Source organism: Centruroides sculpturatus, unplaced genomic scaffold (genome assembly GCF_000671375.1).
Source record: "Centruroides sculpturatus isolate CEXI.00-Female unplaced genomic scaffold, Cexi_2.0 scaffold1477, whole genome shotgun sequence".
Taxonomy (NCBI): Eukaryota; Metazoa; Arthropoda; class Arachnida; order Scorpiones; family Buthidae; genus Centruroides; species Centruroides sculpturatus.
The window spans coordinates 138,217-165,988 of record NW_019385633.1 but is presented as its reverse complement, the minus strand read 5'-3'; the positions used below and the strand labels follow the sequence as shown (position 1 = coordinate 165,988).

At 30.0% G+C, this 27,772-nt stretch overlaps 2 protein-coding genes across 2 annotated transcripts in view; one reads left to right on the top strand and one right to left on the bottom strand.

Moving 5' to 3' along the window:
• The window catches only part of LOC111640758 (contactin-associated protein-like 5), a 30,281-nt gene extending 16,679 nt beyond the window's left edge, over nt 1-13,602 (top strand). The window contains exons 5-6 of the mRNA XM_023386809.1: nt 1,748-1,890; nt 13,284-13,602. Of these exons, the coding sequence (XP_023242577.1) occupies nt 1,748-1,890; nt 13,284-13,587 (447 nt within the window). The 3' untranslated portion in view covers nt 13,588-13,602. The remainder of the gene's footprint in view (nt 1-1,747; nt 1,891-13,283) is intronic.
• A 1,256-nt stretch (nt 13,603-14,858) lies between these two features.
• Nucleotides 14,859-27,772, bottom strand: part of LOC111640763 (meiosis-specific protein HOP1-like) — a 53,972-nt gene continuing 41,058 nt past the window's right edge. Inside the window, exons 8-10 of the mRNA XM_023386816.1 lie at nt 23,316-23,495; nt 18,380-18,537; nt 14,859-15,074 (exon numbers count right to left, since the gene is read on the bottom strand). Coding sequence (XP_023242584.1) covers nt 14,912-15,074; nt 18,380-18,537; nt 23,316-23,495 — 501 coding nt within the window. The 3' untranslated portion in view covers nt 14,859-14,911. The remainder of the gene's footprint in view (nt 15,075-18,379; nt 18,538-23,315; nt 23,496-27,772) is intronic.

The window sequence follows — 27,772 nt, the reverse complement described above, 5'->3', positions numbered from 1 at the left end:
ATAAAACAGTTTTATTTTATTAACTAACTTATACAACTAATTACAATACACTAGAACTGCCAGCTAGTATATACTAACTGGAACTGTGATTTCCAGTCATTTTGAATTGTTTTCATAAAAATTTTAAAAAACTAATATAGGCATATAACTTATCTTCATTAATTTCATTATTAAAATGTTGACACTTAATTTTTTGTTAAAATATAATTTATAATCTAAAAATGTAACAGAGACTAAAAATATGTTCACTTTTTGCCATGTCCAATCACCAAAAACAACTGTCTTCCACAGCAGAGATAACCTTTCTTTAAAGGCTATGCTTCTGCAAAAAAAAAATGCAAAACAGTCTAAAAGTTCACAGGTGACAATCCCAGCACAATTAAAAATATAATATTTTATTTATAAAAAAAAGGTTGACAAATTTACAATTTAAAAAATGTAACAGAGACTAAAAATGTCTTCACTTGGACATGGCAAAAAGTGAAGACATTTTTAGTCTTCACTTTTGGGACAAAATTATCATTATTAAATATATACGTGAATCTAGTCTTGTGTTTTTTTATTTAAGTGCATTTGTTGTATATTCTAGAGGACTGATGCCCAAACTATAGCCCCAGGCCAAATCCAGCCTGTGGCATGTGCTAATCCAGTCCAAGAACATGTTCAACACATTAAGGTAAACGCACCGGTAGTGGACACTGCACGAGTAGTGGACACTTTGAACTTCAAATATGAGTAATAAGGTTGTAGATGGCTTCACTGTTCAAACATACAAATCATTCAGTAAACAGAAGTTCTGTCTATTGAATGCTTTGTATGTTTGAACAGTGAAGCCATCTACAACCTTATTACTCATATTTGAAGTTCAAAGTGTCCACTACTCATGCAGTGTCCACTACCGGTGCATTTACCTTATATATAAAAATAGTAGAATTTGGTATATATGGAATATATAAAATATTTGTGACCCATTTACCTGCAACTTGTGCACAATTTGTCCAATCAATTGAAAAGTTTGGATACCATTGTTCTCGAGCAGTGTTTCTCAACAGGGGCGATATCGCCCCCATGTGGGCATTTTTCCATGTTGAGGGGCTATTAGTAATAATTTATATTTTGGGGGCGAAAAACAATTTTCTGAGCAATATAGTAAAACATTATATTAAGAATAATTAGATATTTTATTCATTATATCGTACAATAATTAAACAAATAACATTATACTAGTCACTAATCTATTCAATGCAGTACGAATTTGGCATTAGCATGTCCCTCAGCATCGGAATTTTGTAGTGAAGGTGGTGATACTATGTAACGGTTTTATTGAAGGGGGCGACGATTTGTTAGAGGTTGAGAAACACTGTTCTAGAGTATTATTACTTTTTTTTTTCCTGAATTTGAAGATAATTATTTGAGGTGATCAAAAACTTTTATTTTTTAATTTTGTCCTACATATTAGGTAAAAGATAAAGATATATTAAATAAAGTTGATATATTATGTATATTAGATATATTAGTTAAAGTTGAATGTATTTCTTTGAAATATTTTATCTAGTGTATCCTTCTTATTTTATCAAAAAATGCCTTTATTATTTATATTCTTATTTCTCAAAAAAGTTAGAAATAAGTTTTTTAAGATTTGTTGTTCTGAAATTCATTATAGAGTTGTTACTTTCTATTGTTTCAGATATAATAATTTCTAAAATTTTACTAGCATGAAATTAACTGATACTTTATTTAAATGTAGATAGCAAGGAAAAGTTCAATGGAAGATTTTTATGTTGATATTACATATCGGGATTTTACATCAGAAATGCTTCAACATTTCGTTTCAAAATCTAAAAAATGTTCTCAAAAAATTAGATATGAATGCTATAAAGTTCCATTTGGGTATGTTAAGTTTTATTTAACTTAGATATCATGTGTTACTTTCTATTGTGAAAGAAGAAAACTGAATAGATTATATTGCATCAACATATCATCATTGTGCTGCTAAAACCTTTTAAGCATCAAAACCAAACTTTTACAGGAATCAAAAACTATAGCATAAATAGGTAAGCATGAAATGTGGCATTTCTGGAGAGGTAATAACAAAATCAATTTTACACAAAGAAGGCAAAATAAAGTAATGTTGATGACCAGCAAAAGAAGTTAAACTGTCACTTAAATGTTTTTCATCTACAGCCTGTTTGTTCATTATGGTATATACATGGTTTTATGAAAAGGTCACAACCATAAGGCTGTGAATGTTACAAATACAGCAACATAACAAAACAACATATTGTTTTAGTCTTGTTTTATTAGAGTAATTATATCTCCAGATAACATTACATTACATAACATCTAGAGCATAATACCCATTTAGAGCAGTAACAGTATAATAAACAACTACAGTTATTGTTTTGACATTAGTGTGGCAAGTTGTCATAGTATGAATGGCACGTGTAGCAGTTTTTGTAAATGCTTGAACTCTTAGGCTGTGTACACACTAGGCGTTTTGCGTTGCGTTAAACACGCGTTAGCAGCGTACACACCAGGCATTAGCTCAGCGTTAGATGAGCGTTTAGTGGAGCATATGCACTGGCTCAGTTTGGAAATGGACGTGAAATTAATTGCTTGTGTGCCCCTCCTCCATCGTCACTATAAAAGACGATGGCAGAGGCAAAGAGAATTTTGGGTGCACTCAATATTAAGAGATAGACTGACACATGGAATGTTTGCGACGTTGTATCCAAAACTAAGACAAAATAAACCCAAGTTTTTTCATTCTTTTAAAATATCTATAAAATCCTTTGACAATGGTTGGTCTCTTTTAGATTTCATCAATAAATAGATAAGTATTGAAATGATTGTTCTCCATTTCGGCCAACGTACGTCCACTCTACCCGAAAACGCACGATCGAATGTACAGTAACATGGCAGCACATATATCTCAAAGTGCTCGGCTGACGCCTGCAAAACGCGCGTTTTAAGAAAAATCTATAAACGCACGTTTAACACGCACTTGGCCAAAAGCACACGTTTGAGTGTGTACGCCTATCCAGAACTCGTGGTTCGTCAAATGCGCGTTTAAAAACGCCTAGTGTGTACGCAGCCTTACTTGATATTTTCAAATAAGAAGAATACATATGGGGCACAAAAGTTGATGCATCTTTCCTGATTTTCTTCTTGGTAGCTCAGCCCAATCATTACATATACACAACTTACAGTATAATTCCTCTTTTAGAGTATATTTGATTGAAACAACTTTTGTCACAGCATGGTTACTTGTAGAATTGCCTGGCCTAACAGAAGACAAAAACCTCAGTTTACTGTAATCTCCAAAAAATTAATGGTCAAGATAATGAATCTGATATGGTAGGTCTGGTCTTGTTTCTTTACAAACAGAGCTATAGTCAGAGATCAGGATAATTCCTCTGTTTTCAGTTTTCTTTATTGTACTATAGATGTTATAAACTTCCATCTCAATGTGTCCTTTCTCTAAGAAATATTGGAAAACAGTAACATTTTTTTCTAAACCCAATTTTAACAAAGCATTACTCAAAACCACATTTTGGTTTTGATATGTGCATCCATCACTATAAAAGACGAAGTCAATCAGAATTTTCTTCATTTTTGTATTAAGGAAATCAATTGTGCCTGATGCAAACAGTCAAACCATACTAACTTTTGTTTCATTCATATCAAGACACATCCCTGGTTGCTATTTTGAGTAATATTGATATAAAGTTATGAACACAGAATTTAATTGTATAGTATAAGGCACATGCCTTTAACATTGATGCAAGTTTGACAGCTTGAAGATCCATTGTATAAATTGCTCAATTCTCCTAATGACTGCTTCTTTATCCCTAGACTTCTGCTCTTTCATTTCATTTCATTTTTTTTTTTTTTTGGCTGATGCTTTTTGTAAACTTTATCTGACAAATAAGATAGACATACATCCTATTGATCTTTTCTTGGCTGAAATAAACCCAGGTTTTGAGACTTAAAGATATCGAAGAACATGTTTCTGCAAACAGGCATTTTATTTTGTTCCTGGCATTTGATAACTTTTACTGCTCATATTTCAATGCTCTGACTGGTCGTAAGTACAGTTTTGATGTTGATGGGTGAGGGCATTTTTGGTAACTGTTTCAGAAACATGATTACAAATTCTCTTTTATAGCTTTTTTTGCTGCAGCCATGGGCTTTGAGATCTAATACACTTTCTCAGTGATGTGTACCCTGCTTGTCTTTCAATACTCAATTGCTAACACACCACTCCTTCAGACCAAATATTGTCAGAAGCATCTTTTTACAAACAGGATGGATGGTACTCTGTCTTTACCAGCCTTATCCTTTTTAAGGCCATGATAAGGCTCTCTCTTACGTTTATTCTGGTTTATGTTCTTGATTCATTTGACTTGGATTTTCAATTCCTCTTGTTTTCTGTTGCCTTCTGAAATTGCATTGTTAGCCACAGAAGTACAGTATTATCATTGGCAGTTTTTTATTTTCATTGCAGTTGTCTTCCACAGGATCTTGTTCCATCAGTACTCATTTTCACTATCATCCTCATTGCTGGAGGTTTCATCTATGATGTAACTAGATTCAGAAGACAGAAAATTCCCTTCGGCTTCCTCTTGCTCACTTTCTTCACTTGTGCCTTCATCAGCTAACAGAGTACCTGCAATATTATAAAATAATTATAACTATGTCCACAAAATTTAAATTATTCATTTATGTATTTATTAATTTAAATGTCAAGAAGGTCATTCATGTTGTCACATAACATATGCAGGAGAAAAGCAATCATTTTATATCATAAGATTAATTTTGTCTGTTATGTCACTTACAAAGTTTTAGCAGCATGATGACAATATAATTAAGTCAATAATTTCAGAAATTATTATTTTTTATACATTTTATACATAACTCCTGTTTCCATACTTTTAATTATTAATCTATCTAATTTTCAGTTCTTTAAGATATTTTTTAATTTTAGTTTTAGTTTATTTTTGTGTGCAATGCCATGTTTAGTGACTTTAAACTACCTTCCCAACAACAATTTTCATTAAATTTTTTAACAGAAACAAATGTTCATATTCAAACTGGGATTCAAGCCTGTGCTTTGGCAAACTAAAAACAATACTTTAATGCAGTATTTTTCAACCTTGTGTCACAAGAGTGCCTTAGGTGGGTTATGGAAATATTAAATATTTTTTAGAATTTTGAATAAGCTCTTTTTTTAAATTTCATTTATCTCTCATCTTTTTACTGCCAGCCAGCCAAAGAGAGAAGGAAGTATTTACTAAAATGCTGATTGTTGCAAACTTTGCAATATAATCATACCCTTACAAAAGTTGCATGTGTCTATGCATATGTTGGCCATACCAACTTTTTGAAGCTTCTATAAACATTTCAGCTTTATGTTGGCCATACCAACTTTTTGAAGCTTCTATAAACATTTCAGCTTACCAGCTTAAAGACCTATACTAGCTCTTTATGCATTGACTTAAATAGTCTGTTTATTTTTATAATATATTTGCAAAATTGCAAGTTTTTGCCTTGTTAAGTTTAACTTCTGTATTATCAAGTTTTAAAAATAAATCATAATTTATTAAACATTTTTATTTTAAAAATTATCATGTGTCACAAGAATTGTATTAAATTCAAAGTTTGTTACTAATCCAAAAAGGTTGGGAAACACTGCCTTAATGCATTCATTGTCAGATTGGTAAGCAAGATAGATCAAAAGTAATATGGACAGTTTTTAGTTTGAACAAGCACAGGAGTTAAGCTTCAAAGAGGGTGAACAAAATCATGCCCCTCCACACACACGCACACACACACACACACACACACACATCCATACAGACAGTAAAAAGCCTCAAATTTTTTTTGCATTTCTCAAAGTTTCAAGGTCCTGAGTTCAAAAATGTAAAAATTTGGGGGGTCATTTTTGACCAATTGCCATACTTTCCCTCAATTTTAACCAATTGCCATACTCCCCATCTATATAACAAGAGTCAGGGAAGTAAAATCAATTTTTTAAACTGAAAATGGCAGTAAACTTAGCACAAACAATTATTTTTCTTAGAATTGTGCGAATTGCTTTAGAAAATTTAATGTATCACAGCATTTTCTGTGAAACATAACAAAAACATTCATAGTTATAATGGAAAAGTTGTTTTATCATTAAAAAGCACTTCTATATAGGCTGAAACTAATTTAGTTTGAATAACACCTTAAATACTTTTTTAGTAATACTTTATTTAAATGAGTGTTTCAACCTCTTTTCATAGATCTGCATCAGGTTTAACAAGAAAATTCGAACTGTCCTCTTAAACAATTCAAATCTTTTTGTTAAACTTGGCACAGACCTATGAAAAGGGATCAAAAATGCTCATTTAAATACATTAAAGTGTTGCTGAAAAAAATATTTAAGGTGTTGTTCAAGCATTTTACTCATTATAAACATAATAAATATTAGAAACAATTTGATATAATATATTTTCGATTAAAATATAATTTTGTTTATATTTTAAACTGTTTTGCAGACACTTAAATATTTTTGTTGACCACCAGCCTCAATTTGAAATTGCTGGTCAAACCGACTCAATATTGGCCTGGTGGGAAACTAATGTCACACTATCTCCCCTAAAATGGGGACAGTTAGTACTGACCAAATGCAATCTCTTGCTACTCTGACTACATGGAAGAAAAGTTTGCTATGACAGACATCAATCACCTCATATATGGGTGTCGTGTACTCTCTGCTTTGGCAATGTGAACGTTTCCAATAAACTAATACTTAATTATTAATATTGTAATTTAAAAAATTTTTTAATCTTTGACTGAAACAAATAATTAATTTTCTTTTGTTAAATGTGAAAGAATTGTTTTAAGAATTCAAAATTATGACGAGATTTGCTTGATTCAGATTCCAATACCCAGAAAATGTTTCATTTTTCCAATTCTGATTAATCATCCCATCACTAATTTGTACACAGATTAACCATGTATTGTTACTGTTTGATTCTCTAATGTACTTAATAGAATACATTATGCTCATTTACCCATTTACTGCTTAGCAGCAAGTATTTCAAATATATATATTTTTCTCATCTAATACACATACAGTAGAGCATCCAAAACAATTCAGGACTGGGGTTGTTCAGATAACTGATTTTTTGGATAACTGATATTGTATGAAAAAATATATTAACCTAGCCCATGTTGAAATTTTTCTCAATTGTGTGATGAATTTTAGTAATTGTTAAGCCTAATGAAAATTTTTTTAAAATAATAATTGTGGCTATTGTATCATTAAAAATTATTTCTTTATTTTGCACAAACAAAATGAATATATTGAAAAATATAAAAACAAAAAAAATTATATTTTATAAGTTAATCTAGTATCTAAAACATTCCAATTCAGCATGACACACATCCCTACACACAGTCCTCAGAAAAACACCACACAAAACAAGCAAAACTCTTTTTCCAGGGTTTATCTGGAGATGTCAGCCACTTGGGCTATATTCTCCAATGAGTTGAAGCAAAACACACCACTCACGATGGGGAAAAAAGCCTCGTTCAAATACTGTTGCTCCTTAAGTACCCTCTTGACATGTGTCATGCTGAATCAGAATGTTTTTGATACTAGATTAACTTCCAAAATATAACTTTTTTTTGTTTTTATATTTTTCAATATATTTATTTTGTTTTTGCAGAATAAACAAATAATTTTTAACAATATAATACGGTCGCGCCAGTACTGCCAGCTAAAACACACACACCAACAAAAGTAATATTGAAGTAGCCCAAGACATAGCCAAATATTGCAGTGCCACAGCACTAGCAGAAATTTGAATTTGCCAACTGGAATGCTTTCGGTTAACTGATGTTTCAGTTGATCGGTATTTGGATAATCAATACTCTACTGTAGTTTTATAATGTCCAATTTAGTTTCCACAGTAACAGAGCCACACTTTTTGCATTTATCTCCACTACTAGATTTACTGTTACAGGTTTTGGATTGCATTTTTTGAAGCACTAATTGTAAAAGTTTATAAAAATTCACACTTGAGAATCTTAGGAGTCCAGTAACAACAAAAACTTAATGAAAACTAACGTTTTTGACTGTACCCCAGTCTTCATCAGATTTTCAACCAGTAAGATTCAAACATGGAATGCATAGAACAATGTGTTTAGAAATTATTTTTAAAAATATGGAACCATCTAAGTGCATATAGATAACTTTTAACCATATATGTTACCATGGTGATAGAACTATCCCATATGCCATATAAATAATGGCATAGAAAAAATTGCTAATGCTAGTGTTGCCCATTTCTTCATAACAGTACCTCTGAGCATATGAAACATTAGTGGCATCCTTTGAGTTAACATACACTATGTTGGATCTCCTATAGACAATCTTTATGCCCATATGGGCAGCAATTTCTATATAGATGGAGCTTAGATGCTGGTTGTATTCCACTACCGTGCATGCTTGGTTAATGTTGTGATCATGAGTTCTGTTTAGTGTTACCTGTGTGTTGGATATGATATGTGCATCTGGTTGATTGAAGTAGATGCAATAAGTTACATATTAGGTCCCTACCATAACCATGCTTTACAGCTATGTTCTCGATGTGCTTCAACTTTGCCACAGTTTCCTCCTGTCAAGTGTGGTGCATGTATACTTGTCTCATTAGTTCACAGAAGGCCACAATCTTATAAGAGAAAGGGTCAGCAGGGTTTGCCAGAATAAATAATGGTACATAACATGGTTTATAGTAAATGCTCGTTTTCACCCAGTTACCATCAAGGAAATGAACATTTGTGTCACTCTTACAACCTAGCTTGATGGTAAGGCCATATGGGTTGTCATTCATGCAACTTACGAAATCATTTACATTCAGCTCATCTTTCCATAGAATAAAAAGGTCATCAACTTAACTCTTGTATACCAGAATGTTCGATAAGAATAGAGATATGAACTTTTGTTCCAATTGCAAGCTACTAAATTGCATAAATCCTGAGAGGGGGCTGCCCACAGGTATGCCCTGTTTTCGTAAGTATGTGAGGCTCCGGACAGGTCCGAACCCTCACTAAAATTCGCGTTAAAATAATTGTTTTAGAGAAAAAATATATATTAATTAGAAATAGATTTTTATTTTATGAAAATGCGACGCTAACTTTTAAACAATAGAAGAATGTAAGTCTGTCAACCATTTCCAGTTGGAGATTGAATTAAACTTCAATTTTGACCTCTCCCGCGCCCCGAAAGGTTTCGAATTGTCATCAGGTGACGAGGAGAGACCAATCAGAAAGGGGAATCTGAGAGAAAATGGATAAAACCCCGAAAATTCAAGGACACGACGGCTTCTTCTCCCGAAAGTTCCAAGTGACAGATCTATTGTGTGTGTCTCATACCCATCTTTGTCTCCATCTCCCAACCTCAGATCGACATCTTTCCATCAACAGAAGTCAACCACATCGTCCTGGAGTCGTCGAGACATGATGGAATGGTTCATTCACAAACAAGGGACACTCCTTCAAAATGGGACTATCTTGGAAAGGAGAGGAAGACCCCAAGGCCGCAGCTGTCGCAGAACTTCCAAGATCGCGGAAATCTTGTAAGCTTCTTTCGTGTTTAATAAACGGTTGTGTTGTTTGTAAACGAAGCATTTATCTCTGACTCAATTGCTTCCACATGTCGTTGATTGTTACCGCTCGGCAGTCCAACAGCAAGGGAGATGATGACGATATATATCACCTATTATCGTTCATTGAGTTTTTTTTATTTCTCCCCCCTTGGCCCCCATAAGTATGTATTGTTACTAAAGCATAAGAAAGACGTATAGCACAAAAGATGTGCTAGCTCCAATACATGTTTATGTTGCGCATTCCCCAGGGCTGCTTAGTAACAGATCCCTAAGTGCACAGAGGCATTGTTATATTTTAATTGAGACAAAATCAAAGACAGTAATAAATGCTCTGTCTGTTACCCTAACTTGCCACAAAATATCAATTAGATCTGTGGAGTTCTTGACATTACAAGGATATCCATTCAAGCGCTCAGATATAAAGTTGTGTACTGTACTGTCAAGCATCCTAGTTTGATATAGTCAGCCAGATCATTTGGTCTTAATGAGGCTCAATTTTTATGAAGGGATATAATGATTCAAAATCACATACTCTGATGTATGCTCCATTGTTAAGTGATAAGTCGTGCAGGCATGCCACACAAGTTTCCAAATTGGTTATTGTATGATGATAGCTGTCAAGGTTGTCTGTTATGAATATAAGAATTCTCTCAATATGTATTGACAGAGAGACAGATTAGTCAATAATTTGATATGGTTGCATGCGAGGTTAATCACAAGGTATCCTTTGATACACAAAACAAGAAAGAAGATAAAACCCACAAGGCCATAAGATACAACGAATAATTCAGAAGCACTTACAGGGAAATAGCAAGGGTTACCAACATCACTATTGTCTACAAACAAAACCACACCATATATTCTTTACTTAGAAATTCTAAAGACAATGATAAATACCACCTTCCTCAAATGTTGTTTATCATCATGTCTATCATTACAGTTTCTGTATTGGGGTTTCTGCATTCTGCATTGCTCTATCTCATAATGGATAATACAGTTGGCCAAAACTAGGAGTGCATAGGAGTGGCTGCTAGCTCCTTATGTTTTTGTCTAAAAGAACACGAGACTTCCATTAAAACAGTCTCACCATCATGATACTAGAAGCCCACAAGGAGATGGCCCATGTGAAGCATTCAGAGAAGCGTGATATATACAAAACCAATAGAAAAGGTACAACCACAAATTATAAGGATGCTGACACCATCTCATAAGCATTTAGATGCTTTTTTGAAGTCACTTAAAAAATTTTTTTGATTTCTGAACAGCCACAATGATTCTCACTGCCTCATCCAATTAATTTCTTGTTTCANAGCAACTGAACAATTGTAGAAAATTCCCCAAGAAGATTATCTATTTATTATTACTAGCTATATTCTTCAATAAAATTTAAAGCACCCACTTTAATCAGGCAGTTTATATTATCTAATGTTGATTTTAAAATTCATGTACAATGCATTAATAAAGTTTTACATTTAATATAAGTACATTCTTATAATTATCCTTATATATACATTGAATTTGTGATAAGCAAACTTTTGTTAATTATCCAGACAAACACTTAATATGAATGAATAATTTTATGATAAAAAAAAAATATTAATTCAGAATTTTCATTTCCAAACCATTAGTTAATTGACATATAAAACATACAAAAAATTTTTATTTGCCTACATATATAGGATGTATTTTTTTTTATTAGAAATCTTTCAAATTCATAATAAATTTTTGCTAAGTTCTTCTAGATTAGAAATCTTTCAAATTCATAATAAATTTTTGCTAAGTTCTTCTAGAAAGCATATATTAAGAGAGCAAAGTAAAAAATAACTTGTTGAGTTTGTTGACTCACATAACTCTCGTAAAGAAGTTAAAATATTTCTTTTTCAATAATTTGAATTACTCAGGCATTTTTGTGTCAATAATAACTACACTAACAAATATTTACACTGAATCAATTTTGTAGAAAGTTCAAGTCTAACTAATTATTTGTCTTAAACTTATGCGTTTTTCATCAGTTCACGATATTTATGGCAGTAACAATTTTAAATCAAAATTGAGGTACACTCACTCAGCACTTGTATGTAAATCAAAAACACAACACCTTAATTTACTGAGAAAAATTTAATGAAAAGCAAACGTTTTCAGCCAAATCTGTTGGCCATCATCAGGCTAAGATATTCGAATATAAACAAAATAGAACAAAAATTTAAATACAAATAAAATAAAATAACAAATGAAGTATATATATAAATGTATAAAGAAAAATAAAATAAAATTTTATTTTTTTTTATACATCTTTATTATTTATTCTTTATCAGATTAAAAGAACACAAATACAATATCAGCAAGGGATCTAATGCCACAATACTATCGCAATTGGCACAACTTGAGGGCTCAATCGTCAAATGGGATGAAGCAAGTATCATTAAACCAGTACATTCACCAAGATTGGCAATTTGTGCCAACAAAATTGAAATATATAAGAGCAGATTGCATGATGCATGCATTAATTCTAGAGATTCGGAAGGGTTGCCTTTGGCCTGGAAATACTTAATCAAATAATTAGAGAGCTCTTAATTTAATGCCTTGATTTTAGTATTTTTTTTGCATATCTTGCATTTGATTGAATTTCATATAATGTATTATTATTATATAACGTTTTAATATTTAATTAACCTATGATATATACAAAACCAATAGAAAAGGTACAACCACAAATTATAAGGATGCTGACACCATCTCATAAGCATTTAGATGCTTTTTTGAAGTCACTTAAAAAATTTTTTTGATTTCTGAACAGCCACAATGATTCTCACTGCCTCATCCAATTAATTTCTTGTTTCAACATTTTCAAATTTTTGTTCAATTTTTGAAGAAAAAAATGAAAAAAATGTTCTTTCTTTAACATTATTATCCAGGTTTTGTATTGTTTATATTTTTGTTCAGTTGTGCATACTTTTATAGGATATAATTAAACTTGATGATGACTGATGAAACCAGTCAAAAACACTAGTTTTCTCGTTAAAATATTGGATTATTGCTGGATTTTCTGGTTTCATATGTGTGTTTTGTTGTTGAAAAAACTTTACTGGAAAAATTAATGCTGTTGAAGTTTTGATACTTTCTGATCATAAAAGACTTTTTAATGAATTCACATTAACCTTTCACACTTTTCCAGTAGTAAAAAATGTTTTAATATCTGAAATTCAAATGTTTTCTGCCTCTAAATGTTTTTGACACTGATCCTTGAATGAGGCTAAAAACGATTGCAGATATGAAAACATTTTTTACTGCTGGAAAAGTATGGACGGTTAATATGAATTCATTTCAGTAATATTTCCGTAATTTAAGACTTTTTAAATTGTATTTTTCTGATTAAATTTGCTGAGTTTTTGTTTCATTTTTAGTGAATTTTGTTTAGTTTATTTACTAGAAGATTCAGTCTAAAACATTGCTAGTTTAAACTATTTTAGAAAATAAATTATTAAATAACTACAAATTTTAAAATTAGTTATAATTTTTGAAAATTATTTCCTTTGAATTATTAAGTTTTTGATAATCCAAAGTTCTCTACATGCTTGTAGCAGTGAAACTTGGTGATATTTTTTCTTTCTATTTGAAATATAGGTTGATGTCACTCACTTGGTTGCAATCAGCAAAAGGGTCATTAGTAAAGAAAATAAATTCTGTACCTAGACAATGCATTTGTGATAATGATAAGAATTGTAATAAGAATATATTTCCTTGTAATTGTGATGTAAAATCAGATCGTTGGTATAATGACAAAGGAGAAATAACAAATTCTGAAGACATTCCTATTACACGTATTTATGTTATTCAGCCTAAAGATTTTCCACATGATGGAGAAGCCCATCTTAGACTGAGTGCACTTCAGTGTATTGAAACAGGTGAGAATATTAATAAATGGTAAATGTACAGTGTATTGTATATTTATTAAAAAAGTTTTTAATAAATTTATTAAAGAATTTATTAAAAAAGTACTTAATTTTATATGATTAGTCAAATTAGAACTACTGGTATTTAAAACAGAGAACAGATATACTTAGAAACTTTATTTTAATAATGTTTTTGAAGTTTTCACATTGTTATTAGTTTATTCTATATTATTTAAAAAAATACTGGTGCTTTGAAACCGTGCTAGTAGTTATTAGTAGTAATTCAAACACAAATTATTATTGTATTTATTTTCAGGCACTTGGCAATTTTTATCATCAAATTTTATTTAGTTGNATATTTGTCATTATATAAAATTATTTATATATATTAATTAATTATATTTATTCATGTTTTTTCAAATTGATTTTTTTTTGTACTAATTTGTTAACCATTTACATGATCCACTTTACATGATGCATTTTCTCTAGAAAATTTGATTTAAGAAAACACCACTGATTAAAAGTTGCTGCTTTTTTAAGCATAGAATTCAAATGCATTAACATTTTGTAGGGAGTTCCATTTAAAATTTTAGTTTGTCTCACCCCTATAGGGGATTGCATAAACATAGTTCTTTTAAAATGTAATGGACCAATATCAGCATATCAGTTTTTTTAATAATTTCTCAATAAATGGCTGTAATATAGATGTAAAAATTTTGAATTATATTTATTGTAAAAAGTTTATAAATTCTATCCCTGAGTAAGTATTAAATTGACAGTAGAACAATACTATTTGCAGAGATTTTTGGCCTGGAAAACAGTGCATCTGGATTTCATGTTAGATAATGGTTTTGAAATTCTTCTGAACAGCCAAAGGTGTTTAGTGATGATTTTAGTAATTTATTCTTTCTGCTGAGTGTGGGTTTGGTTGTTTGGTTATTCTTTGAGACTATAAATGTAAGATCAAAGAACTTGCGTGATAATATAATTGTATCCAATTGATATATGATTGCTGTCTTTATAAAATTTCAAAAAATTATCATTTCCCTTTGTAAACACAGGCTGATGAGAAATAAGTGTTATTGTTTGCAATGCATCACAGAGAATTACTCTGATCTTTTCAATATAGTTGTTGTAAGTCAAGAGTCATCCTGTTGGTTTTGTTTATTAATAGTTTTTGTTACTTAATAGTTAAATATATTTACTGGTTTATATTATTTGTTTTAAATTTTTTATATATATATTTTTTTTTTTACTCTATAAAAAGTTTTATATGCTAAAGTCTATATTATACTCAACATTCAGATAATTGGTATTAAAGTATTTTAATTGATAAACATATATAATTACTTATATTTATCATGATATATTTACTTTTTTCTCCAAATCTCCACACTCGTCAGATTTTTCATTCGGATTGTCATTCAGAAACTCCTCGCTATGCTTCTTAGTTTGATTCATATATTTAAGAAAACCTTCTGTAGTCAAACGTTTTTTATTAACTACCTTCTTTTTTCTATCTCTGAAATCATATGAACATATACATCATATACACAATGTAAATAAGTGAACCATGCAAGCATTTTAATTTTAACATTTCTTTCTTTTTGCATATTATTATTTAAAAAAAAGAAATGTTGAAATTAAAATGCTTGCATAGTTCACTTACTACTACTAATTGATTTGAATGTCTGCGACAACAAAAGCAACTTAATATGGTGCAAGATAATTATCATGTAAGGATTGGTAAAGTGAAATGCAGCAATTGGCCAGAAGAGAGGAGACACAAAGGCTACTGATTATAGAATATAACAAAGTAAATACACAATATATTAAAATACATTTTTGTGGAATAAATGTACAGCATTTAAGAACTATTGCTGCTGTCATTAATTGACACAAAAGAATGGAAATGGAAAAAATGGAAGAATTTTAACTGCCACAATTAGATTTAAATATATTAAAATAATAAATAGAATAAAGAAATAAATCAGTAAATAATAGTTTTGTTTTTCTTATTGCAAAATTAACTCAAAGCTATTTCTGAAAATTTATTGATAATCAATAAAACTATAGTAGTTTTACTGCCTCATATAAAAAAAATATTAATAAAAGTCCTAGGCTTTTCTTAATTTTTCAAACATATCAACTGCCTTCCATTTTGTTGAGCCCCATAATCTAATACTATGGAATTGAAAGAACAGGAACTAAATGGAAACAGGCAGATACTGAAAAATATTTTTTTTAATTTTAGCATATTTGACAAAAGGAAGTTAAACATAAAGTATGGTATGAAAGCAAATTGTCTATCAAAAGAAATTTAAAAAAAATTAAATCACTTTTTATGAAAACTTGATAAATCAAGACAAACCTTCATAAAAAGTGACTTGATATAAAAAATATCAAAGTAAATAAGTACAAGCCATGTGTTGGGACCAATAGATCCAAAGGAAGCAATAAGTAACTTAAAGCTTTAAGCTTTATCATTATTAATTGATAAAAAAGCATTTATATTAAAAACCACTAATATTTGTACATCACAATTAAATAAAAAAAATTTAAAATTCAAACCATTGGATATGGTGATACGATTGTCAGATGAATTTAGATTTTTGCCTTTGTATAATCTGGAAATTTTTCAAAACAAAAATTAAACACTTATGAAGATTGTTTATTCAATGAAAAATACAGACAAAATTTTGAATAGTTTAAAACAACTAAAACTAAATCCTCAATATAAGATAGCTAGTCTAGATACAGTGTCTATGTAACACTCAATGACATGGAATATCATACTAGATACATTAAATGAACTGCAAGAAATGGTTAATTGAATTATGGGTGACTGAAATAAAATGTTTTTGAATCAATAATTTAAAATAACTTTCCTAACTCAAACACTGATGACAAAGACACTATTAAACAATTATTCGTTACAATGCACTTAAGTTTAGTGGTCTCTCCAAGGTCAGTGCTANTTCTGTATACAAAATTATAATATTCTAAAAATTTTATAAATAATGTCAATGAATGTTTGAAAAATTCCAATTTAGAATTTCAAAATTTTGTAGTTTGAAACGTGAAGCATGTTTATAAAATAAACCAAAAACATTTGTTCCTTAAATCCTTTTGCTGGAAAAGTGTGAATATTTTTGATATTACAAATAATGATATTTAAGAACAGAATTTAAATATATATATGATACAAAAGCATGTATTAGATTATATATTTAAACTAAATAATTAGTAACTGGAGGAAGCATAAATAATAATAATTGTAAATTTAATCCCAATGTATCTTATAAGCTTATTTATTTTTCATTATTAAAATTATATATATGCTAAGAAGAGATTCCTATATTAGATACAAAGCAATTGATTATCTATTTTCAGATCTCATTCCCAATGGGAATCATGTACAGGGTATAGGTTTTATTGAAATTAGAAAGCCTTGACAGAATAGAATTTTAAGATTGCCATTTACTAAACTTGTGTGTTAATTTATATAGATAACTAGAGTATTTTTATTAACTATATCTATTTTTGTGTAATATTTAACTCTCTTTTTTTTTAATAAATACTGAGCAGTTATAATTAGAGTTTTATAATTAAATTTCCATTCAGTAATATCTTCAGTAAAACTAAGAGAGACTAGTGAAATTTGAAAGATATTTTGGAATGGGATCTAATCGAGCAATTGAAGTGAAATTTTAATCAATTCATTAGGTCCCCCTCCAGACAATGTCAAATGGGATAAGTTTAATTATAAAAACTGATACTTGACAATTTTTCTTATTATGGTAATGACAAAAGTAATCATCATTCTCGTCAATTATTAGTGAAATGATCTCAAAAGAAACTAATTATAATTTTTTTTTTGATTAATCAAAATTCAAAAATAAGAGCCAAATGCTCAAAGAAATATGTAAACCTATTAATCTTTCAAAAGAGTAAATTGATCCAAATGTCTGAAATTTGGTAAAACAAATATATTTAGGACTGTTTCAAATTCAGAGATTGGAAAATTCTATTTTAAAATAAAATATGGTCTGTGATAAAAATAAAAAACTTAATTACAATATGAATAAAGAAAAAGAAAGGAATTTCTAATAACGATAACACAAATTATTATAAATTTGATATTTGTAGACATTAAGACTTGAGACAAAGGAAAGCATGATATGTCTTTTTTGTCTAATGTTCTGTGTGTAAGTGCCCGTTTGTGACCCTACAACTTCTTTCAACTTACGCCCATGAGTATTCTAGTGGCAGTTATTCTATACAATTATTGTATCTCCAATATATTTTTTTCTCACTTTCCACCTTCTCTTATTTACTGATTTCTTATCCTTTCTAATATGTCTTCTTTCTATTCTCTTACAGTTGTCGTTTTATAGATCAAAAACAAGATATTTTCAATCAAAGCATTACAAATGAATGTTTTTGTTTTCTCTAGGTTTTTATTGCTCTATATCACTTAATTTAAATAGTGCAAAAAGGAGCATCAGCACATTAATCTTTTTTTTATACTTTATTATTTGAGAATTCATTTTCTATTACGACACCAAATATTGCTTCACACTCAACTTTTGATTTTTAAATTTCAAGTGGGATTGAGATCCCAAGGAATTGGTATTTGGTCGTCTGAAAACAGTAAATTCTAGACATATTTATCTGTTGTTGATATTCTTATTCTATTATAGAAATACAAAGTACTTAAATTTAAAGCTTATTTTATTTAAAAGCTTTTTGCTTTTTTTTAAATAAAAAAGCCAACAAAACATCTTAGGTAAATATTTAAAAATTTTAAAAAGACATTTTACATACTTTCCTTTTCCCACCTGCACATATTTTTCGTCTTCAAGTCTAGAAAGTATGGAGTTGGCCACACAGGAATCCACATGGAGTTGACGAATTAAGAAAGTGCAGTTAATTGTTGTGGATTTGCTGGCAATCACCAGAGCTTGACGCCAAAGGCAAAGAGTCTTAATAAAAAAAATTTTCAAATTTATTCTTTTAGATATTTTGTATGAAGTTTAGATAAAAATTAATAAAAACAAAGAAATATTTTTAAGTTGATTAGATATATATGAGGGCTGTTCGGAAATGTTTGTGGCCTCAAATAGAACAACAAACAAAATAATGTTAAAACTTTTATTTTTCAATGCAGTTAATTTTGTTAGCAATGCACTTATTCCAGCGATGTTCTAGCTTTTTTATTCCATCACAATAGGTCGATTTGTCAAGGTGTNTATATAATTATTAAATATTAATAATTATTTCTGCAAATAATTATTAAATAATTATTTGCAGAAAATATATATATATTTTTTCTGCAAACATTATTGAGTAACTTGTATAATTATTAATCATCATTTATTTATTTATTTTAAATATTTTAGAAAATTGCATGCTCTCACAATTATTGTGATAATAAATAATAGTAATTACTAACATTCAGTTCTGATAATTAAAGAAAACCAAAAGAAACAAAAAACAACAACACCTTAAGTTGCTGAGAAAATTTAATAAATGTAGCAAACATATTCGAATGTAAACATTCGAATATGTTTGCTACGTTTAACCTGATGATGGCCAACAGGTTTGGCTGAAAACGTTTGTTACATTTATTAAATTTTCTCAGCAACTTAAGGTGTTGTGCTTTTTTTGATTTACATATTGCTGAGTGAATTTACTTCAATGCAAACAAAAGATTTGACGTATGTTTGGCATAAAACGAGAGCCTCTTATAATAGTCAGTTTGATTTATACAAATTGACAACAATGCTGGTTTCAAATTTCCCCCCAAAAAATCTTTTCCGTAATGTATAGGATATTTTTTGCAAATGCTAATTACAAATATTTTTTCATGCCTGGTGGTAGCACTAGTAATGCTAGTAACATTGCTTTAATGGTCATGCTAAGCAGTGTTGGATTGTTTAAAATGGCAAAATATTGTGTGAACAGTAAAGTGAAGTTATTGTGTAATAACAAGAACAGAAAAACAACTGTGTGAAATAAAAAGAAATTAGTGAATTCAAATGTCCGTGTTGTCGAGAAATCAAGTCAATCCATAACTTTAAAAGGTAAAATGGAAGGTGGTTGAGGCCAGCCTAGTGTTTGTGGGGATTATGAATTTTCTTCCGTCGACTGTAATAATGATGGTGAAGAATGCAGAGAAAATAGAAAGTTTAATGGAGCAAGTTACCAGAGTAAGTGCAATGCAAGTTGTTTTCATGGTAAATTAGTAGAACAAGAGGAGAGGTTATTAACATTGTGGGTAGAAGATTTGAACTGGAAAAATATTCCATTGAATCAAACTATTATTTGTGATTAGGCTAAATTTATTTTGAAGAGTTGATAAAGAAAGGTGTAGAAGAAACATTTGTACATAGTAAGAGCCATTGTACAGTACATATTTTGTATTAGTAAAAAATTTCAGTACTAAGCATGTTTTTATTTGAAAAAAATACTTTGATTCGTGAATGCATCCCTATTTATTCCATAATAAAATAGATTTATTTTGTATCTGTTTTGTTTATGCCATCTTCTCCAGGAATGCATCACTGGAGTAAAATGAGGGTATAAAGAGACAAAAGATTAGAACTGGCATTTGTAATGATAGAACATGAAGACAATTTTATTTATATATTTTAAAAGTTTAGAAGTTTGTTTGATATATATATATTAACATTTTCAAAGAGTCTGGCTCATCTTTTATCCTGTTATTAACAATTTTAAATATGATGATGTAAAACTGTTATTCTTAATTCAAAACAACCAAAATGTGAAAATCAAAATTAACTTAGATTATATTATAGCAACATTTAGTGGATAATTTTATCAATGGGGCACTACTTCAAATGTATATTATCACTAGCACTCTGATGGAGTTGATGACCTGAGCATTTACTTAATAGAATAGAATAAACCTTAAACCCATTGAGAATCTTTTGGTGAAATGGATTGTCAAATGCCTGAAAGAAGAAACTACTTCAGAGACAAAGTGAACTGAACAATTCTTAAAATGAATAATAAAAACTTTACTAAAGTATATAAACATCTCTCAAAATCCAATTCATTAGTATAAAGCCATACCAAATTAATGATAAATGGAAATTGTTTAGTAAACTAAAATCATACTTTCTTATGCCTTTTTAAAATATGTTGATGTATCTATTCAATTTAGTTTAGGCAATGAAAATGTATTTGGAATTCAAAGATGACATGCACATGCTTTCAATATTGCATTAATATCTATTTAGTTTGTCTTTTGGCATTACACTACTATAATTCAATGGTTTGTTTTTATGGCTTTCATAAAAATTTCATAATTAATTTTTGGATATATTCTTTAAATTCTTATTACAGATTCATGTCTCAGACTATTTACTGGATAACTATTAATCTGTAAAATTTCATTAATACAGTAAGACCCCACTTAATGTGGGGATGTGTTCCTAGACAACAAAACACTATGCAAAACAGTGTTAAACAAGGTCATTTTAACATAGAGTAAATAGGGATAGGGGAACACGCAACCAAAAATAAACAAATTTTACTTTAATTTTAAGTTATATTATTATACAAATTAATATAAAAATATGTTAAATAACACACAAACAGGCACACAGAAAAGTTAATTTTTTGTGATGAAGGTCCTGACTTTATTGCAAGAGAACAAGAATTTCAGAAAAGTTGTGAAGTTTCATTTGTTGCTTTTTTCTTTCCTTAAGCAAACGTCAGTAGCAGATGATCTCATCCAAAATGCTTCATTTTGCTTTTGCACTCCTTTCAAAATCTGGATCATTCGCTACAATTTGATTAATGATTTCGGTTATCTTACCAAACTTTTACTAAGGAAATCTGTGGAGAAATTTTCTGGGTTCTTTGTTTTCAGAATCTCTATTTTCCAGTTCAACATGAATTCCATGTTCTGCCAGTTGTCATTGTCGGTAAGGCTCTTGTCAGAAACCTGCTGTAACTCCTCAATATCCTGCTCGTCTACATCTCCTAGTCCTGCTGTATCGATTAGGTTGAGTTTGTTCAACCTAATTATACAGCGATGGGCTCTTCTCGTCGGATACCTTTAGCCATAACTTCTTCCACACTTCGTTCATGCATTTATCAGTTAATTCTTGCCAAGCAAAGTCAATATTTCCTATGGCATCCAAGATGTTATATTTTTTCCAAAATTGCACCAAACATAGATTTAAAGAAAGTACACCTTTTTTGCCACCTTTTGTTGATTGGTTCTTGTTCACAAATAATCATATTATATACGAATCAATGAAATGCCGTGATAATTTAAATCTGTATAAATTTGAACTTTTTTTAGGCTTTGAGCAGACTCAGCATTAAGCAGAGTTTTGCTGTAGTTTATTTGTAAAGATTTCTAAAAATTAATAAGACAGACAGTATATATTTTTTACTGTCTTCATTTACTGTAAAACCTTGATTTAATGGACAAAATTTCCATTAAATCCAAAGTCCATTACCTTCAGTACTTAAAACGTATATTCTTCAAATCATTGATTATTTTGAATTTCTTATCTTAATCATAGTTCAGCTATATTTAGTTTATAGAAAATCAAATAGTGTTAAAAGATTATATCTCATACTTTGACAGTTTGTTGACAAGATTTTCTAAATAATCTTATCTAGACAAAATCATAGCAGTACAATGTAAGAGAAATGGTATTATAATAGAATTAATGCAAATAAAATGGTAATTGTAAAATTAGAAAAGATTCATTCATCTATTTTATTTTTGCAGAATGACCAGCATGCAGCATAAAAATCCCAGGGTTACCAGCATGCCATTAAATTGTGACTAAAATATTTTTCATGTTTAACAACTAGTTTTCTTAGATATAATGTTATATAAAATTAATTATAATTTGACAGACATAAAATCAGGAAGTGTGTTTTCCTTTACAAGACAATAAAACAATTAACAACTTATTGACATTACTGCTACTACTACTACTAATACACTTAATACTAATAATAATTATTATTATTAAGCTACATTGACCATCTACCCTGACTTAAAAATAATACCTTCCCCTCACATTTACATTCACTTTGGTTGTAAATAAGTTCAACTTAAATTTCACATGCTTATTTTACACCACTAGAAAGAAGACAAAATGAGTAAATTATATAAAAAAAATACAATTATGCATTTAAATGCTGACAGTTTCAGTTTTAGAAAATAAAAATGTTCCTTTTAACCTGACGTAATGCTTTCATTTTTTTTTAACGCACCATCTAAAGAGGGATGTATAACCTCACTTAAACTGGCATTTCCTCCAGGATAAACCTGTATGCCAGTTTTTTCCATATGAAAATATCTGACATCCTAGTTTCCCTCGGACAGACTGGCATGTCGGTCATTCCGTGAAAATACAATAATAGTAAGTGTAGTACTGTACAAAGAAGCAATGTAATTAAATAAATCTTTCTGGAATCGAAAGCCATTATACTGTTACATTTCCATATTATTTATTCCAACATAATACACATCTATAGTTAGGAATCTAATTTTTAAATTATATTTATTTGAGTAAAATATTAAATATTTAATTGTTAAATAATATATATATATATATGTGAACTCCAAACAAAGTATTTGGTAAGAAATTTTATGTTCCTACTATATCATATTTTATCATTATCATTAAACTATATCTCATTTTCTTTCATTTGGTAATGTTTCAGTTAGCAATATACATTTTATCAACAAAATATTTAAAAGTACCTGTAACTCGATAGGTTTTAAACGTGAGAGATAGGCATCCGTAGGAGGTCTGTCCGAGTTCAAAGACTGACAGTTTTCACAGAGGTGTTCTTTGGGTATTTGACTTTCATCCAGGATCCCAAAACATATAGCGTGTTGCCTCTTGTTGCATGATACACAGGATAACATCAGAGGATCTTCCTGAATATCAAAAGTATCAAAATATTATAAATTACAGTACTGAAACATGATACGGTAAACATTATTTTGAGCTTTCAATTAATTTAATATATCAATACTTTTATTTATTTGTTGAAACTGTGTCGTCGTCGTCTTGTTTTGTTTGGTTCAATGTCACGACTTGGTGAATTTATTGACACCTGGCAAATAATTTGGTCATCAGCTGTTAATCCGTACAGATATGCATTTCAGGCATTCGCCCCTCTTCAGTCTGTTACAGACATTGAACCAAATATCAGTAGAATAGTACAGTAGAGCATCAATTATCTGACCCCCGATTAACCATCACATCGGTTAACCGACCGTTCTAGTCGGCAAATTTCAAATGTTCGCTAGTGATGTGGCACTACAATATTTGGCTATGTCTTGGCTACCTTAATATAATTTTTGTTAAATTTTTGTGTTTTACCTGGCAACCCGGCTCGACCATTGAAGGGATGCCAGTATTTAAATGAGACTTAATTTTCTAATTATGAGTGGTGGTTCGTTTTGTGAACAATAAAATAATTTTAAAATAATTTTTAACGATACAATAGCGATGATTATTATTTAAAAAAAAAATTGTTAGGCTTAGCATCGATGAAAATTCAACACAAAGTTGGTTAATAGCGATATACTAATTACATGGGATATACTAATATACTATACTAATAATGTATTTTTTTCATTCTTTTTGGTTATCTGATTTTTTCAGTTATCCGACCAACCTGAGTCCCCAATTGAGTAGGATAATCAATGCTCTACTGTACTTTTTACAATAATGCAATGCTAGTTGAAAAAATTTTTCCTTGCCTTATTTTTTTGTTTCTTTTCTTTATTAAATGAAAATTGTTTTCTTAGTAATTGTTGATTATTGATTTTTAAAGAATATTTTTGAAAATAATTACACATACACACTTTCTTGTAACTGAGGGGCTAGGTGGAAAAATGGCACATATCCCATAAAACTACAAAAGTTATTAATAAATCTGTATTTGTGCATTGTTGATCAGTCTTCTAAGAAATTTTCACAGTTCAGTTGTACAGTACATCCCACAGGTTACTCCAGCATTAGTAAAATGTTGCATATTGAAATACTGGTGAATTAAAATACTAATCCTCTCTTTTGCAAAAACTTCCTAAGGTGAGATATGCTATTTTTCCATCAAGCCCCTCACTTATACAAAAATGTTAATCAGTAAATTCACGCAACATTATGTATATTTATATTTTTAAAATCAATGAATATATTTTTTTAATTTTCAAAATCATAACATACACACAAATTGTGTAAATTTATTGATTTAAAGTTAAATTATAAATAACAAATCTCATTAAATATGAACAAAATTGTAAGGTTTGGCTTCCAGAACTATAAATTTAAAGGAAAACCATGCTTTAGAATGGAAAAAAAGCTTTTTTTTCTCAAAAATCACTTCCTTAAGGTAACACTTTTTTAGGCTAATTCACTGAACTGCTGTAAAAATTTTAATAATCTCATTTATCTTTTGATATGGGTTTGATTTTGGGGAGTGTGATGTAATTGACAGGAAATAAATCAAGGAAAACATAGTAGTGTGTAATCTGCATACATCTGTACTGCTAAAAAAATTTCTTAAATTACCAATTATTATGTATAGTGAATTTATTTGGTAAACTCAATTTAATACTGTTAATTCATTGTATGACTTAGAATCACTCACAAAATGTTTACTCTGCTATCCATTTATAAAGTTTGAACTCTTGTTGGACATTCATGCATTTGTTGTCTCAGAATAACCTCTGTATTTAAAAGTAATGTCTGACATTTTTTTTTCAAGACTAGAGTATTAACCCAAATGTTGTGTCTTTACACACACCATCAGAAGATAGAATAAGATAGAGTAATTCTTCTTGCATGACTAACATAATTTCTTTATATCTAGATTTTGTCAAACCGTGGATATGAGAAGCAAACAGCTATTATCAAATTCCTGACCAAAGAAGGATGTACTGCTGCTGACATCTACAAGAGGCTCAGAAATGTGTATGGTGAGGCAACAATTGATGTGAGTATGCAGAGATGGATAAAAAAGTTTAAAGAAGATAAAACTGCAAGTTGGAAAGTCATTGATGGCAGTCGTCGATAAAAACCAAAACAGGGTGGACGATGTGATTTGTATACACTAGTATATCACTCTCTAAGAGATTACTGAAAAAAATGGCTGTGATCACAGTGCTGTCCAGCAGATTAGCCATAACCTGGGATACTGGAAAATGTGCCAAGTGAATTCCTCATCATTTTACATCTCGTCAGTGGTATCATATCTCCCTTAGAGCTCTGATCTTGCACCCACAGTAAAAAAACAAGGGTCAGAATAAAGGAAAGCCTTCAGAGATGGTGCTTTGATGGCACAGGGAAAGCACAAGATGTTATCTAATGCTGGGAGAAAAACTCCGAAGATTTTTTTCCAAAGTGGCTTTGACAATTGGGTTCAAAAATGATAAATAAGAGTAATAACTATTTTATATAGTAAAATAGTTATTACTCTATACATGTATATAGTTGCACATCTCTCATATGTCATTATTTTCAGTATAACCTATGTACCATCATAACTAATTATGTTTCTGAGCAGTTTGAAATATTCTCAAATGACAGATACATTGAATTTTATGTCAATCCAAATGTTTCAGTTACATTTTTATCTAACATGTAACCAAAAAAGTTTGTGCAGTTTTCTAAAACAAAATTAAATCATAAAACAAGGGTATTTTTCTCTGAAAAATAAATACCATCACAATTAAGAACTTTTTCCCAATGAGAAACAAGTTAAAGAATTTTGTAAGAGTAAAATATATAACCTTTTTAGAAGCAAAAATCCTTATTCCTCTTGATTTTGAAATTGTTATGCATATGATTGTCAAGTGACAAGAAAATCAGATGGTGAGAGGTCTGATGAATATGGTGAGTTGGGTAGAATTTCCCCAGTCATTCTTGAAATGTAAAATTTTGCATTATTTTGAAGAAACACAATATCTTTGCAATTAATCAGTGCTGGCTGTTTTTGGAAATGCTTCTCGTGCATGCATTGCAGACAAGCAGAGTAAACTTTTCCTGTGATTTGTTTAGTTTGAAGATAAGAGGTCATAATGAACAATATCTTGTGGCTATAAGCCATAATATATTTCAAGTTTAGTTTGTAGTCTTTGTTCTTTCTTCCTTCTAGAACTTTCTAAAGGAAAGGTGCTAATCTTAATTCTTCCCTCTTGGAGGTGGGGGCCACTTTCTAAAATCAAAACAATGTTTCCAGAAGGCACATGTGGGAAGAAAGTCACTTTTTGGCTGATTCTTGTACAGAGGATGAACAGGAGAATTGGGAGAGTTGTTGAGTACCTGAGAGATGGATAAAGCCAAATTGGAGGAAGAGAGATGCCTGAACTTCTTGGACCAACATTAAAGTCGGTTTCTGAACTTGATGAATTTCAAGCTCATACAAACGACCAATGACTTGGACTAAAAATTTATAGAAATTCTCTTGGACTGAAGAAAGGAGAACAGAAGTAAGAATCGTGCCCAGGGAAGTTACCACATGGTCCCTCACAGCAACAGAAAAATTTTTGTACAACCTGGGTTCTCCATTCTGTTCTGTCCTCCACTTTCCTGTAGTTTAAGTTAGTTTTAAGGATTACTTATTACTAATCTCTAGTTATTTTTACAAATCATGATGTTTTGTAATTATCCAGTTGACGTTTGGGTTAGGGTGGCTGCTGGTTACATCTCCCTAGAGTTGGAATCCATTTGAACCTATATCTTCTATATTATACAAAAATAAATTCAATTTTTTTACAGTGCTATGTATGTATTTTTATTCTTTTTTTGGGTGTTTGTCTTAGTCAGCTAACGGGACCCTTTCTTAATTACCACAACCTGCATATTTTAATGTGGAAGGTAACCAATGATAAGATCACTTGTTGTTAGTACATAATCCATTTTTCATTGTAAGTCAGTAGTTTGTCCAAAAACAGTTTGCTTTTTGTGATTAGTATTTGTTTTCTGCTGTGAGTTCATGTGAAATCCATCCATTTATACCAAATCTGTCTCAATAGCTCTTTAATTTGTTGTTATCAATGTCATTTGCCATCCTTCATGGGAAGCATCTATAAAAGAGACATCTGATGAAAATTTTTATATCATTTTTGTGCTGGGCAATCACTAACCATCTCTTCTCTGAATGCTGTGCATATCTTTCTGGAAGCTTATACAGACAGCATTTGCC